Source organism: Plecotus auritus (genome assembly GCF_963455305.1).
Source record: "Plecotus auritus genome assembly, chromosome: 4".
Classification (NCBI taxonomy): Eukaryota; Metazoa; Chordata; class Mammalia; order Chiroptera; family Vespertilionidae; genus Plecotus; species Plecotus auritus.
Genome location: NC_137775.1, coordinates 97779532 through 97796888, shown reverse-complemented (window position 1 = coordinate 97796888; position 17357 = coordinate 97779532). Strand labels below are relative to the sequence as shown.

Genomic DNA, 17357 nt, shown 5'->3' with positions numbered 1-17357 from the left:
CTTCTCAAAAGTCCTTTGGTAGTTACAGTTCAAATTATATTCTAAAAGATTCTCTGGTTACAGAAGAATCCAGTCTTCATGTTAGCAGGAGGCTTGGATTAGAATACAAAGACTTAAGGCTCAGAGAAAGTAACAGAAAGCCCTGTCTGCTCACCTGGTTGGAATTGACATTATAGTTATGGAAATTGGCAATCTTCTTGCCCAGAAATACAAGCATTGAGGAGCTCACTAAAGCTAAGGAAAAGGCTTCTAAAACAATGTCCTGAAGATTGTCCAAGTTTGGCATTACAGGAAACAGGAAGCTGGAAAAAAATGGCGGAATTATTCTTGGAGAGCAGGAGCCATTCATTGGCACCTCCCCCCCCCTTCATCCTTATTATACAGAGCAGACCTCATGCTTAAAAAACAAACAAACAAACAAAACCAGTAAGATCTACACTAATAAAAGAGTAATATGCAAATTAGTCAGGACACCCTCACAGTAACGACTGAACAGCACGCTGTCTGGGGCAACAAGGTGGGCAGGGGGGTTAGTGAGGGACGACCAAACGACTGAACAGCAGGCTGCATGGGGCGACCAGGCCAGCAAGGGGGTTAGTGAGGGACTACCAAATGACTGAACAGCAGGCTGTGTGGGGTGACCAGGCCGGCGGGGGTGGGGTGGGGGAGCAACCAGGCTGGCAGGGGGGGCAGTTAGGGGCAACCAGGCCGGCAGGCAGAGGTGGTTAGGGGTGATCAGGCTGGCAGGGGGGGCAGTTAGGGGTGATCAGGCAGGCAGGCAGGTGAGCAGTTAGGAGCCAGTGGTCCCAGATTGTGAGAGGGATGTCCGACTGCCTGTTTAGGCCTGATCTCCAGGATCTGGCCCAATCTGGCAGTCGGACATCCCCCGAGGGGTCCTGGATTGGAGAGGGTGCAGACTGAGCTGAGGGGACCACCCCACCCCCCCCCCCCGCCCCCCGTGCATGAATTTCGTGCACCGGGCCTCTAGTATAAAAATAATTGAGGTAAGAGCTTGCCAAAACTTCCAGCAAACTAAGCCAAATTACAAAAGCCAATAGGAGAACATGCTCTGCTATATTCTAAGTTCAAGGATTCTGCCATGTAGTAAAGAGAATAGAACAGGTAAAACCAAAAAAGATGGACAAGAAATGGTTTATTTATACTATTTGGAGACCATTAGTAAACAATAGGCAGATATCACATCTAAGATGGTTTATAACTAAACAGCTCAGTGAATTCCCTTCTATTCACATGCAAATCGTTTAGATTTGCAAATCTTTTCTCCTATTCTGTGGGTTACCTTTTTACTCTGTTTATAGTGTCTTTTGATGCACGAAAGTTTTTAATTTTCATGAAGTCTAATTTGTCTATTTTCTTCTGTTGCTTATGCCTTTGGTAACATAGCCAAGAAATCACTGCCAAATGCGATGTCATGAAGCTTTTGTCCTATGTTTTCTTCTAACAGTTTTATAGTGTTAGGCCTTACATTCAGGTTTTTGATGGATTTTGAGATAAGTTTTGTATATGGTATTAGGTAAGAATCCAACTTCATTCTTTTGCATGCGAATATCCAGTTTCCCCAGTACCATTCATTGAAAAGATTGTCCTCTCCCCACTGAATGGTCTTGGCATCCTTGTCATTTGACCATGTATGCAAGGGTTTATTTCTGAGCTCTCCATTTCATTCCATTGGTCTATATATCTGTATTTATGCTGTACCACACTGTTTTTAATTACTCTAGCTTTGTGATAAGTTTTGAAATTAGGAAGTGTGAGTCCTCCATCTTTTCAGGATTAATCTCTTTCAGGATGGCTTTGGCTATTTGGGGCTCTTTGTGATTCCATAGGAAATTTAGGATTTTTTTAAAGTTTCTGCAATAAACCTCATTGGGATTTTGATAGTTATTGAATTCAATCTGCAGATTGCTTTGGGTAGCATTGACGTCTTAATAACATCTTAACAACATCTGAACATGGGATGTATTTCTATTTATTTATGTATTCTTTAATTTGTTGCATCGATGTTTTGTAGCTTTCATTGTGTAAGACTTTCATCTCCTTGGCTAATTCCTAAGTATTTTATTCATTTTATTAGGAATTTATTGAGCTTCTTAGATGTTTATATTCATGTATTGCATCAACTTTGTTTTTTTCAGCTATTACTTCTTCAATATTCTCTCTACCCCATTTCTCTTTCTCTTTTGCTTTTGAGACCATGATGTGTATGTTGGTCTTCTTGATGGTCTCCCACAGGCCCCTTAGACCCTGTTCACTTTTCTCCAATCATTCCCCGCCCCCCGCCCTGCCCCGTTCCTCAGACTCAATAATTTCCGATGTCTTATCTTCAAGTTCATTGATTTTTTTGACTGCTCAAATTTGCCTATCTCTATGGCCATGTGTTGCTTAATGATGGGGATACATTCTGAGAATGTGTCATTAGGTGATTTCAAACATCAAGAGTGCACTTACATAAACTTAGGTGGTATATACCTAGGCTATATGGTGTAGCCTATTGCTCCTAGGCTACAAATCTGTACAGCATGTTACTGTACTGAAGACTGTAGGCAATTGAAAATGGTAAGTATTTGTGTATCTAAATATATCTAAACATAGAAAAGGTATAATAAGAATATGATATAAAAGATAAAATATGGTATACCTGTATAGGGCACTTACTATGAATTGAGCTTGCAGGACTGAAAGTTGCTCTAGGTCAGTGGTCGGCAAACTGCGGCTTGTGAGCCACATGCGGCTCGCGAGCCACAGTTTACCTGCTCTGTTGACTAATGAGTTTGCCGACCATTGCTCTAGGTGACTCAGTGAGTGAGTGGTAATACAAAGGCCTAGGACATTACTGTACACTTCCGTATACTTTATGAACCCTGTACACTTAGGTTACATTAAATTTATAAAAAATTATTTTCTTTCTTCAATGACAAATTAACCTTAACTTACTGTAACCTTTTTACTTCATAAACTTAATAATTTTTAACTTTTTTACTCTTTTTTAATAACACTTATCTTAAAATACAAACTCATTGCATAGCTATAAAATATTTTTTCTTTATATTATTCTATAACATTTCTGTAATTTTTTAAAATAGTCACCTGAGGATATGTTTTATTGATTTTAGAGAGCGAGGAGGAGGAGGAGAGAGAAACATAGATGTGAGAGAGAAACATTGATTGGTCGTCTCTCACAAGCACCCCAACTGGGGATCAAACCTGTAACTTTTTGGTGTATGGAACTATGCTCCAACCAACTGAGCCATCTGGCCAGGGCTATAACATTTTTATTTTTAGATTTTTAAAATTTTTGTAAACGTTTTGGTTAAAAACTAAGACACAAACACACATTAGCCTAGGCCTACATAGGGTAAGATCATCAATATCACTGTTTTCCACCTCTACATCTTGTCCCACTGGAAAGTCTTCAGGGCAATAACAAGCATGGAGCTGTCCTCTCTTATGATGACAATGACTTCTTCTGGAACACTTCCTGAAGGACCTGCCTGAGGCTCTTCTTGAGGAGATATTACTCTTTTCAGAAATATGTCCATGGTGGTTTGCTTGGTTTGTTTCTTTTTCATCATAGTTTGACTGTAAGCAGATAATGCACCATGGATATTTTTCTCTATTAATGAAAACCTTTTGGTGTTGAGTCTAGGTCAAGCATGTCAAACTCAAAGGCTAACATGGGCCAAATAAGCAAGGTTTAAGTTTATGTGGTTGCAAAAAAACAAAAGTTTCAATTTTCATAGAAATGTAGGTTTATTTCGATAGAGACATGCTGAATACAAAGGGCTGAAATAAATGAGTCATTGTTAACATAAAATAATAGAACATTTTATTAAAAATTAATATTTTTTTCTTGAACATTAATTTACCAGACACTGAATAACTGCACAAATTAATAAGTGTAACGCAAATAAACCTATTTTTCTTGTTCTCTGCAAGTGAAATATTTCCTGTTGCGCACACCAAACAAGTCAGTCCAAGACTAATGACATGGCAATCGGCTACTAAAGTATTCGCTGCTAGTATTAGTGGAGAGAAATGGTGCGCACGCGCGTAAGGTGCGTGAGGGAAATGAATGCAACACTATTATAGTAATCAGTCATTAGCGAACATTGTAGTTTGTTATTAATAATTATGTATAACAGGATATTGTAAAAATTAAGTTTTATTAAAATTTTTATTAAAACATTTCTTACATACCATTATATTGGCTGGGCTGCAAAAATACTCGTTGTGGGTTGCTAGTTTGACATGTTTGGTCTAGGTTTTCAAACTTTTTAAGGATCTTGTTGAGGTCTGCAAAAGCTTCTTTTAAACTTTTCATTGTTAATTTTGTTGGGGTTCTTCTTTTCTCCTGCAGTTTCTTTTACTCTTGCCTATTCTTCCTGTTCCAGTTCCAACAATTCCTCATTAGTCAGTTCCTCAGGAATTGCGTCCGCAAGTTCATCAATGTCACCCTCACCCACACCCAGGTTAAAATTGTTTGCCATCTCATCCACAGCCTTGTTGATTTTTACAACCTCCTTATCCTTGGCAAATACTTTGAAGTCATGGAAAAAAATCCTTTTTCCCCTATTACTTTATTTATTTGGTTTGTTTGATTTAAATTTGGAAAAAACTCTTCCAGATGCCATTCATACACTCCTCAGTGACATCACCCCATACCCACGCAAGGTTCTTGATGCAGTCACAGATGTTATAATCTTTCCAGAATTGCATCAGTGTCTTTTCAGTATCTTTGTTAGTTGCAGCAATAGCCTGGGCCAAGGTCCTCCTCAGGTAGTAGGCCTTAAATGCTGCTATAATTCATTGATCCATTGGTTGGATGAAAGAGGTGATGTTTGGAGGGAGAGACACCACTTTGATATTGGGATGAAGATCATCAATAAAAGGAGAATATTTGGGAGCATTATCAACAACAAGGAAAATCTTGAAAGGTATGCTATTCTCCAAACAGTACTTCCTCATTGTGCTGGCAAAGCAATTCAAGAGGGCATCTTGGAAGAGGAGCTGGGTCGTCCGTGGTGTATTGCTCCTGCAGTACACTCAGTGTGTACTTATGATATGCTTGAAGGCCCTGGGGTTCTCACTGTACCTGATCACAAAGGATTTCAACTTCCAGCCTGCAACATTGACCCCAAGCAAGACTGTGATCCTGAAAAGCCCTGAAACCTGGAATTGCTTTGCCTCCTTATGGATGGAAGTCCTTTCAGGCATCCATTTCCAGAATAAGGAGGTTTCATCCATACTTGAATATTTGTTCTCTCAAGTAATTTTCCTCCACTATCAGCTTATCTAGAATTTCTAAAAGTTCATCAGTTGCCTTTACATCAGCACTCACAGATTCACCACTCACTTTCACATTATGTAATGAATCTTGAATTGTTTAAACCACCCAGAGCTAGTAGTAAATGCAAAACTATAGTTGGGTCCAGTCTTTTCTTTCAACATCACAAACAAACTTTTTTCTGTGGCTGTGACTGTCATGGTGCTGAGAGGGATACACTTCTGTGTCTGGTGTTCAATCCAGGTCATTAGAAGTTTCTCCATGTTGGATATAGCCCTTCTTGAGTTTTTGTTAGTCTTACTGCCTTCAGTGAAGTAGATACTTTAACACCTTCCATCATTTTGTTCTTGCTTTTCAAGATCATAGCTGTGGTGTAATGGGTCATGTCTGACTTGCGAGCAATAACCACTACTGATTTTCTACCTTCATAGTCCTTAAATCACTTTTAATTTTGTTTCCAGGTCAATCATTCAACATGGCCTCTTACTGACAACCCTAACAGTGGATTTTATATGCTTGGTGGCCACAATCAATGAAAACAACACAAGATTAAATCAAGCACAGAAGAAAATTATGCAATTAGAGATGTGGTAAACACAAGATGTATGAGGCTGCTGCTAGCATAACACAGCACACTGTTTTACAACAAATGTTTTTTATAAGTATAAAGAGCATACTCTAAAATAACAATAAAACATACAGAATAGAAAATATGTGAATGAGAAAGTCGTTTATAATCATCAAATTTTATGTAGTGTACTTAATTGTATGTGCTATCCTATATAATAAAAGGCTAATATGCAAATCAACCGAACAGCAGAACCACCAGTTGCTATGATGCACACTGATCACCAGGGGGCAGATGCTCAATGCAGGAGCTGCCCGCTGGTTGTCAGTGCACTGGGGAAGCACTGCTCAGCCGGAAGCTGGGCTCAAGGCTGGTGAGCAACAGTGGTGGTGGTGGTGGGAGCCTCTCCAGCCTCCACAGCAGTCAGATATCCCCTGAGGGCTCCCGGACTGCGAGAGGGCGCAGGTAGGCTGAGGGACACCCCCACCCCAGTGTATGAGCTTCATGCACTGGGCCTCTAGTACTTTCATATGACTGGCAGTGCAGTAGGTTTGTTTATACCGGTGTCACCACAAACACATGAGTAATGCATTGCATTATGATGTTAGGATGGCTATGATGTCATTAGGTGATAGGAATTTTTCAGCTCCATTAGAACCTTATGGAACCACTACCATATATGCAGTCTGTTGTTGAAATGTCATTATGTGGCACATGACTAGTGAATTTTTTATTTCAGTTATTGTACTTCACAGCCCCAGAACTACCTCTTTTTTCTTTTTTTTTTCTTATCTCTCTTTTGATATTTTCATTTTATTCATCATTTTCTTGACTTTCTCCACTTTTTCCTTTAGTTCTTTGAGGATCTTTAAGACAATTATTTTATTTGTTTATTTATTTTTAAATTTCTTTATTGATTAAGGTATTACATATGTGTCCTTATCCCCCATTACCCTCCCAATCCCCCCCCGCTTACTCATGCCCTCACCCCCCTGTTGTCTGTGTCCATTGATTAGGCATGCATACAAGTCCTTTGGTTGATCTCTCCCCTTACCCCACCCTCCCCTACCTTCCCTCTGAGGTTTGATGGTCTGATTGATGCTTCTCTGTCTCTGGATCTGTTTTTATCCATCAGTTTATGTTTTTCATTATATTCCATAAATGAGTGAGATCATGTGATACTTATCTTTCTCTGACTGGCTTATTTCACTTAGCATAATGCTCTTCTGTTCTATCCATGCTGTTGCAAATGATAAGAATTCTTTCTTTTTTACCACAGCATAGTTTCCATTGTGTAGATGTACCACAGTTTTTTAATCCACTCATCTGCTGATGGGCACTTAGGCTGTTTTCAAATCTTAGCTATGGTGAATTGTGCTGCTATGAACATAGGGGTGCATATATCCTTTCTGATTGGTTTTTCTAGTTTCTGGGGATATATTCCTAGAAGTGCCATCACTGGGTCAAATGGGAGTTCCATTTTTAGTTTTTTTGAGGAAACTCCATACTGTTCTCTACAGTGGCTGCATCAGTCTGCATTGCCACCAGCAGTGCACAAGGGTTCCTTTTTCTCCGCATCCTCACCAGCACTTGTCATTTGTTGATTTGTTGATGATAGCCATTCTGACGGGTGTGAAATGGTACTGCATTGTTATTTTGATTGGCATCTCTTGGATGATTAGTGACTTTGAGCATGTTTTCATATGTCTCTTGGCCTTCCTTCTGTCTTCTTTCGAAAAGTGTCTATTTAGGTCCGTTGCCCATTTTTTGAATGGGTTGTTTATCTTCCTTTTGTTAAGTTGTATGAGTTCCCTGTAAATGTTGGAGATTAAGCCGTTACCGGTGATAACATTGGCAAATGTGTTCTCCCATGCAGTGGGCTTTCTTGTTGTTTTGTTGATGGTTTCTTTTGCTGTGCAAAAGCTTTTTATTTTGATGTAGTCCCATTTGTTTATTTTCTCTTTAGTTTCCATTGCCCTAGGAGCAGAATCAGTGAAGAAAATGCTTTGGCATATGTCTAAGATTTTGCTGCCTGTGGATTCCTCTAGTATTTTTATGGTTTCCCATCTTACATTTAAGTCCTTTATCCATTTTGAGTTTATTTTTGTGTATGATGTAAGTTGGTGGTCTAGTTTCATTTTTTTGCATGTATCTGTCCAATTTTCCCAACACCATTTATTGAAGAGACTGTCTTGACTCCATTGTATGTTCATGCCTCCCTTATCGAATATTAATTGGGCATAGTGGTTTGGGTCGATTTCTAGGTTCTCTATTCTATTCCATTGATCTATATGTCTGTTCTTATGCCAGGACCAGGCTGTTTTGAGAAAAGTGGCTTTGTAATACAGCTTGATATCTGGTATTGAGATCCCACCTACTTTGTTCTTCTTTCTCAGGATTGCTGCAGCTATTCGGGGTCTTTTTTTATTCCAGATGAATTTTTGGAAAGTTCGTTCTAGGTCTGTGAAATATGCCGTTGGTATTTTAATGGGGAGTGCATTGAATCTATAGATTGCTTTGGGTAGTATGGACATTTTGATGATGTTGATTCTACCAATCCATGAACACGGTATGTTCTTCTATCTATTTATGTCTTCCTCTATCCCTTTTTTTTCAGTGTTCTGTAGTTTTCCGCATATAGGTCTTTTACCTCCTTAGTTATGTTTATTCCTAGGTATCTTAATTTTTTTGGTGCGATGGTAAATGGGATTGCTTTTTTTTATCCTTTCAAAGAACCAGCTCTTGGTTTTGTTGATCTTTTGTATTGTTTCTTTGGTCTCAATATCATTTATCTCCACTCTGATATTTATTATTTCCTTCCTTCTGCTTACACTGGGCTTTTCTTGTTGCTCTCGTTCTAACTCTTTGAGTTGTAGGGTTAGGTAATTTATTACCATTGTTTCTTGTTTTTTGCAGTAGGCTTGTAGAGCTATGAACTTCCCTCTCAAGAGTGCTTCCGCTGTGTCCCATTGATTTTGGATTGTTGTGTTTTCATTGTCATTTGTTGCCATGATGTTTTTTATTTCTTCTTTGATCTCTCTGGTAACCCAGTCATTGTTTAATAGCATGCTATTTAGTCTCCACATGTTTGATTTTTTTGGATTGTTTTTATTGTAGTTGATTTCCAGTTTTATGCCACTGTGATCTGAGAAGATGCTTGATATGATTTCTATCTTCTTGAATTTGAAGAGACTTTGCCTATGACCCAACATATGGTCTATCTTTGAAAATGACCCATGTGCACTTGAGAAGAATGTATATTCTGTGGCTTTGGGGTGAAATGTTCTGAAGATGACAATAAGTCCATCTGGTCTAGTGAGTCATTTAGGATTGATGTTTCTTTGCTGATTTTTTGTTTAGAGGATTTGTCCAATGGTAATAGTGGGTATTAAAGTCTCCTACTATGATTGTATTGCTGTCAATCTCTCCCTTGATATCCTCCAGGAGTTTTTTATGTATTTGGGTGCTCCTGTATTGGGTGCGTATATGTTTACCAGTTATATCTTCTTGTTGGATTGCTCCCTTTAGTATTATGAAGTGGCCTTCCTTATCTCTTGTTATGTCCTTCACTTTGAGATCTAATTTGTCAGATATAAGTTTTTCTACCCCAGCTTTTTTTTTCATTTCCATTCGCCTGAAAAACCTTTTTCCATCCCTTCACCCTCAGTTTCTGTGTGTCTTTTTTTCTGAGGTGGGTTTCTTGTAGACAGCAGATATATGGGTAGTGTTTTCTAATCCAATCCGTTACCCTATGTCTTTAGATTGGTGCATTTAATCCATTTACATTTAAAGTTATTATTGATAGGTGCTTATTTGTTGCCATTTTTATTCTTTACCCCTGTGTTCCTTCTTCGCTTCCTATTTCTTTTTTTTTACAGAAGACCCTTTAGCATTTCTTGCATTGCTGGTTTGGTGGTAATAAATTCTCTTAGTCCTTTTTTGTCTGTGAAGCTCCTGATTTCACCTTCAATTTTGATTGATAGCCTTGCTGGGTACAGTATTCTTGGATTCAGACCCTTCCTTTGCATGACTTTGTATATTTCATTCCATTCCCTTCTGGCCTGATGAGTTTCTGTTGAGAAATCAGTCGCTAGTCTGATGAAGGTTCTTTGTAGGTAACTTTCTGTCTCTCTCTGGCCACTTTTAAGATTCTTACTTTGTCGTTGGTGTTTGCCAATTTAATTATAATGTGCCTTGGCGTCGGTCTTTTGGGGTTCATTTTGCTTGGGACTCTGTGAGCTTCTTGGATTTGTGTGGGTTTTTTCTTCCCTTTATCAGGGAAGTTTTCTGTCATTATTTCTTCAAACAGGGTTTTTATTCCTTGCTCAGTTTCCTCTTCTTCTGGAACCCCTATTATGTGGATGTTGTTTTGTTTCGTGTTGTCCCAAAGTTCCTGTAGGCTCTCCTCCTGTTTTTTATTTTTTTTTCTAGAAGCTGCTCAATTTGGGTATTTTTTCCTACTTTGTCTTCTAGCTCACTGATGAGGTCCTCTGCTTCTTCTAGTCTACTCTTGATGCTTTCTATTGAGTTCTTTACAGCAGCAATGTCATTTTTCATTTCTTCTTGGTTTTTCTTCATTTCCTCTTGGTTCTTACACATATTGTCAAATTTGTCTTCCATTCTTTTCAGCCACCTTATGACCATTTCTCTGAATTCTTTTTCTGGCAGGTTGCTTGCCTCCATTTCGTTTACTTCCTTTTCTGGTGATGCCTGCTTTTCTTTCATATGCAGGCTGTTTCTTTGTCTCCCCATGGTCTCTCTTCTCCAGGTGTCTGGTTATGTAGTTCTCTCTCTCCTGCGTTGATTTAAAGGCACAAAATACAACACAACCAGGTACAACACACAAGGCACTGAACAGAAATGTATTCACGATATTAATAACCCCAAATAAAGGTGACCATCAGAGAAAGGCAAATTAGAGGATAGGAGAGAAAGAAGAAAAGGAAAAAAAAGAAAGGAGTGCAAAAATGAAATTGGGAAAAGGAAAAACAAAGTAAGAGAGAAAAGAAAGAGAATACGAAAGAAGAGGGGAACAAACTATATATATGGGGAGAAAACTCCAATAGAACAACCACTAATCCCAACAAATGCCAGCAACAAGTACCTGGAGATGAATACAAACTACAAACAACAATTAATATCAAGCGAGGCATAGGAAAAGAGAAGCAAAAAAACAAACAAAAACAAAACAAAACAAAAAAGAATAAGCAAAACAATCTCACAAACAAGCATAAAAAATTGATATAATCAACAATCAAGCGAACAACAACAAAAGGACAGAGAGAAAAACAATTTTTGGATAGTGAAGACAGAGAAGAGAGAGTTGTGTATGGACTTGGAGCAGGGGATTGGAAATTTAGATATATAAGAAGGGTGACATTTTAACGGGGGGTAAAAAGAAAGAATAGGGAAAATTTAAAGCAGGAAAAGGGTAAGAGAAACAGGACAACAAAAGGGGAAAAGTTAGGAAGAGAGTGATGGCATAAAGGTGAAGTTGAGATAGAGTAAAATGATGCTAAAGGAAAGAGGAAAATAGAATGTAGAACACTAATCCCAAAGTAAAATAAAGAGAAAATAAAATGATACTTTAAAAAAAAAAAAGGTAAAATAGTAGTAGTAATAGTACTGATTGAAAATAAAAATGTAAAAATTAAAAAGATAAAATCAAGTGAGGAAAAAAGAAAAAAATAGTTTCTTAAGTAAAAGATGAAAAAAAAAAGTGCAGTAGTGAAGGTCATTCACTTCCTCTACTGTTCTATTTGGCACGCCTGTTTCCTAGTCAGGAGAGTATTGCAGTTCCCTGCGTTCCACTGCTCCTCAGTGTTGTAAGCCAGTCCTGATTTTTAAGCAGGCAGTGTGTCTTAATTTCTTGTATTCTTTTATTTGTGTTTACACAAGGGTCAATTTGTGATTCAACCCCTGGGTGGCAGTGTTTCTGGATTGACCTCTGGGTCTATAGGTCCTCTCTAGCCAGTGCTTAGATACTGCTTTCCCTGTGGCATTCAATACTGGTTTGTGGGAGTGGCTTACCTCAGAGCTGGTTCTCTGATGGTTATTCCCCCATTCTGATCCCCAGGTTCCAGAAAAACAACTTTCCCCTGCAGTCTCTTAGGGTGTCCCCAATTGAGTGATCCTATGTATTGGGCTTAGTAATCAAAAGCAAGGATTTAAAGGAAAAAGAAAAAACAAAAACAAACAAACAAACAAACAAAAGAGCCAGCGTAAGTGTGCGAACTCCGGAGCTGCACGCAAGTCTGTGCAGTCTTTTTTTCCCCCTTGGGTCTAAGCAGCCGGCACACTTTTAAAATTTTTAGGCTGTCCTTTTGCATCAGATCAAAATGGGTTGCTTTTAAGAGTTCCTTTCTGTTAGCTCTGAGGACCCCCTTCCACATTCACGGATCACGCCAGCCCCAACAGCCACGGATTTTTCTAGGCGCAGACTTCCCCTGGTCCTCCAGCTCCCGCAGTGCACACGTTTCTTTCTCCTGCCAGGAGCAGAGACCTCACCTTATCCCAGGTGAAATCTGACTTTTCCATGGTGGAGTGTACAGCTCCTCTGAATCCGCCTGTTTGTGCCAACTGGGGACCGGTGCTCTGGGGTTTGCAGCTGTTCAATGGGTGCTGCAGTTGTAGATTTTCAGGCTTCTGATAACATCCACTTTCCCCTTCAAGATGGCACGGTCTCTGCATCCGAGCTGGTCACTTGGGGAGGGAACCCAGCACCAGTGGGGGCTGCCTGGTCAGGGGAGCCCCATCCAGCAGTCCCCCACTGTCTCCTGGAGTATAGCTGTCCCTCAACTCACCAACAAACACTCCCTGTGCGACCCTCAGCTGTTCTTTCTATCTGCTCCGGGACAAGACTCGGGACACGTCTGTCTATTCCGCCACCATTTTTTCCTCTCCCAATGGGATTGCTTTTTCAGTCTTTCTTTCTGTAAGTTCATTATTGGTGTATAGAAATGCCATAGATTTCTTGGCATTAATTTTGTATACTGCTACATTGCCGAATTCATTTATTAAGTCTAATAATTTTTGATGGAGTCTTTAGGGTTTTCTATGTACAGTATCATGTCATCTGCGAATAAGGACAGTTTTACTTCTTCTTTTCCAATTTGGATGCCTTTTATTTCTTCTTCTTGTCTGATTGCAATGGCTAGTTCTTCCAGTACTATGTTGAACAGGATTGGTGACAGTGGGCATCCCTGTATTGTTCCTGTTCTTAGTGGAAATGGTTTTAGTTTTTGCCCATTGAGTATGATGTTGGCTGTGGGTTTGTCATATATGGCTTTTATTATGTTGAGGTATGATCCTTCTATTCCCACCTTGCTGAGAGTTTTTATCGAGAAAGGGTGTTAGATTTTGTCAAATGTTTTTTCTGCATCAATTGATATGACTATGTGATTTGTATCTCTCAATTTATTTATGTGATGTATCATGTTTATTGATTTGCGGATATTGTACCATCCTTGATTCACTGGGATAAATCCTACTTGGTCATGGTGTATGATCTTTCTGATGTACCGCTGGATCCAATTTGCTAGAATTTTGTTGAGGATTTTGGCATCTATGTTCATGAGGGATATTGGCCTGTAATTCTCTTTCATTGTGTTGTCTTTATCTGGTTTTGGTATTAGGGTGATGCTGGCTTCATAGAATGAGCTTGGAAGTGTTCCTTCCTCTTGAATTTTTTGGAATATTTTGAGGAGGATAGGTTTTAGTTCTTCCTTGAATGTTTGGTAAAACCCCTGTGAAGCCATCTGGCCCCGGGCTTTTGTTTGCTGGAAGCTTTTTAATGACTGCTTCCATTTCTTCCATAGTTATCGGCATATTGATATTTTTAGAATCTTCCTGATTGAGTTTTGGAAGGTTGTATTTTTCTAGGAATATGTCCATATTCTCCAGGTTGTCTAGTTTGTTAGAATAGAGTTGTTCATAGTATTTTTTAACAATCCTTTGTATTTCAGTGGGGGTCTGTTGTTATTTCTCTTTTATTTCTGATTTTGTTTATTTGGTTCCTCTCTCTTTGCTTCTTGGTGAGCCTGGCTAGAGGTTCATCAATTTTGTTTATCCTTTCAAAGAACCAGCTCTTGGTTTCATTGATCTTTTGTATTGTTTTGTTTAGTCTTTATGTCATTTATTTCTGCTCTGATCTTTATTATCTCCTTCCTTCTGCTCACTCTGGGCTTTTCTTGTTGTTCTCTTTCTAATTCTTTGAGTTGCAGAGTTAGATGATTTATTACCATTTTTTCTTTTTTTCTTTTTTTTTTGAGGTAGGCCTGTAGAGTTATAAACTTCCCTCTCAGGACTGCTTTCATTGTGTCCCATAGATTTTGGGTTGTTGTGTTTTTATTGTCATTAGTTTCCAGGATATTTTTAATTTTTTTCTTTGATCTCTTTGGTAACCCAATCATTATTTAATAGCATGCTATTCAGCTTCCAAGTGTTTGAATTTTTTGGATTGTTTTTATTGTAGTTTATTTCTAATATTATGCCACTGTGGTCTGAGAAGATGCTTGATATGATTTCAATTTTCTTGCATTTGGGGAGACTTTGCTTGTGACCCAATATGTGGTCTATTTTTAAAAATGCCCATGTGCACTTGAGAACATATATTCCGTGGCTTTGGGGTGAAATGTTCTGAAGATGTCAATTAAGTCCATCTGATCTAGTGAGTCATTTAGGATTGCTGTTTCTTTGCTGATTTTTTTGTCTAGAGGATTTATCCAGTGATGTCAGTGGTGTATTAAAGTCCCCTACTATAATTGTATTGCTGTCGATCTCTCCCTTGATATCTTCCAGGAGTTGTTTTTTTTTTTTAATGTATTTGGGTGCTCCTGCATTGGGTGCATATATGTTTATCAGGGTTATATCCTCTTGTTGTATCGATCCCTTTAGTATCATGAAGTGGACTGCCGTATCTCTTGTTATGGCCTTCACTTTGAGGTGTATTTTGTCAGATATAAGTATTGCTACCACAGCTTTTTTTTTTTCATTTCCATTTGCTTAAAGAAATATTTTCCATCCCTTCACTTTCAGTCTGTGTGAGTCCCTTGTTCTGAGGTGGGTCTCTTGTAGACAGCATATATATATATGGGTCATGTTTTTTATCCATTCAGCCACTTACTGTCTTTTGATTGGAGCATTTCGTTCGTTTATGTTTAAAGTTATTATTGAAAGGTACTTGTTTGTAGCCGTTTTTATTTTTTGTGCCTGTGTTCCTTCTTATTTTTTTATTTCTTCTTTTTATACCAGTCCCTTTAGCATTTCTTATATTGCTGGCTTGGCAGTGATAAACTCCCTTAGCCTTTTTATTTTTGTCTGTGAAGCTCCTTATTTCCCCTTAAATTTTGAATGATAGCCTTGCTGGATAGGGTATTCTTGGATTCAGTCCCTTGCTTTGCATCACTTTGTAAATTTCCTTCCATTCTTTTATGGCCTAATGTGTTTCTGTTGAGAAATCACTTGATAATGGGAGATCCCTTGTACGTAACTTTCTGTCTCTATCTTGCAGCCTTTAAGATTCTCGCTTTGTCCTGAACATTTGCCATAGTAATTATGATGTGTCTTGGTGTAGGTCTTTTCAGGTTCACCTTGTTTGGGACTCTCTGTGCTTGTGTGACTTTTTTCTTCCCCACATTAGGTAAGTTTTCTGACATTATTTCTTCAAATAGGTTTTCTAACCCTTGTTCTTCTTCCTGTTGTTCTGGCACCCCTATTATTCATATGTGCTTTGTTTCATGTTGTCCCATAGGCTCTCCTCCTAAAAAAAGACAATTATTTTAAAGTCTTTGGCTAGTAGATCTGTCATTGGGTCTTTTTCAGGACAGTTTCTGTTGATTTACTTTTTTCCATTGAATGGGCCATACTTCCTATTTCTTTGTATGCCTTGTGATTTTTGTTGAACACTGGATATTTGAATATAATAATGTGGCAACTGTGGAAATCAAATTCTCCCCCTTCCCACGGTTTGCTGTTTTTGTTATTTTGTTGTTGTTGTTGTTATTGTAGGCTGTTGCTGTGCCAAGGATTAGCCTGAGTTATAAATTTAAGGTCTTTTTTGGTCTTTTCTGAGCCATTTTCTGGGTATGTGTAACTTTCTAATTTTTCATGTATATGTGGGTTTGTGAGTGGTTTTTTTTTTTTTATGTCCTAATCTTTCATGTCTGACTTCCAAAAGGGGGGGAAAAGAGGAAAAGGGAAAAAGGGAGTTCTAGCCCTTTAGATCTCATGGAAGTCATTTCAGCCAGAGAGGGAGGGGCTTGCAACAATGCAATTTACCATCCAAGCCTTTTTCTAGAAATTGTAAGCCTTCAATAGGCTCTGGATTTCCAAAATATAATTTAGGTGCTTCCTAAACATATAATTAATATTCAAAATCTCCCAAATGTCGGACAGATTCTGCCAGTGCAGTTGTTTAGGTGGAGGGATGGATTCCTGGTGCTTCCTACTCCATCTCCCAGAATTCTCTCTACCATTCTATTGTTTTGATGTCACCAAAATTTTCAGACTAATTCATTTTGCTGGTAGTCCTGGTCACCTAATTCTACTAAGTCAATACATTATTTCTATTAAGATCATATCATTAAAAAACATTGCCAAACACACATAACCATGATCAGAACTTTTCCCCAGGAATACCTTCTACCATATTGCTAACTAGAAAACTCTCCTTGAGACAAAAAGCTTTCTTCTTTGCCCGTATAACCATCAGATTGCTGGCCAGAGAAAGAATGACCATCCTAATTTTTATAAGAATGGATGCTTGTCTGTTTGTATATGGGCTTAGTAATGTTGCCCAGAGTACCTGTTAAGTCAGCTTCTGTGTGGTAAATTATAGGCTATAATTTCTTAGGGGGTCAGAGTTTATGTTTTGGGTTCCGTTTATATGTAAGCAGTACAGTACCACTCATAAATATTTGATCTTTTATTTTAAAAATGTAAAATTTTCGAACATTTTCAAAAGAAAGGATAGTATAATGAACCCTGGTATACCCATCACTCACTTTCAACACAACAATTTATAACCAATCTTATTTTATTTTGAAGCAAATCCCAGGTATTATATAGGTTTAATTGTAAATATTTCAGCATACCTCTCTAAAAGATGTACACCAAAAATTGTTACAAATCTCTTAATATTATCAAACATATAATATTCAAAATTTCCCAAATGTCTCATAAATATCTATTTTACGTGTTCAAATTTGAATCCAAATAAGGTCTATACACTAAAGTTGGTTTCTAAGTCTCAAGTCTCTTTTAAGTTATAGATTCCTTCTTCATATCTTTGTTTTTCTTGCCTGCAAATTTTTTGTTAAAGAAACCTTGATGAACAAAATAGGTCCAGAGATACGGAAGCATTAAACACACTGACAGATCTCAGAGGAAAGGAGAGGGGATGGGGAAGAGATTAACCAAAGAACTTATATGCATACTAGTGGCCCAGTGCATGAAATCCGTGCACATTAAAAGGGAATTAATTAG

General features: G+C 38.2%; 1 protein-coding gene across 1 annotated transcript in view; it reads right to left on the bottom strand.

Moving 5' to 3' along the window:
• The window catches only part of SLC26A8 (solute carrier family 26 member 8), a gene marked incomplete at both ends in the record, with an annotated part of 96763 nt that overhangs the window by 25381 nt on the left and 54025 nt on the right, over positions 1-17357 (bottom strand). Inside the window, one exon of the mRNA XM_080665125.1 lies at positions 155-302. Within this exon, the coding sequence (XP_080521251.1) occupies positions 155-302 (148 nt within the window). The remainder of the gene's footprint in view (positions 1-154; positions 303-17357) is intronic.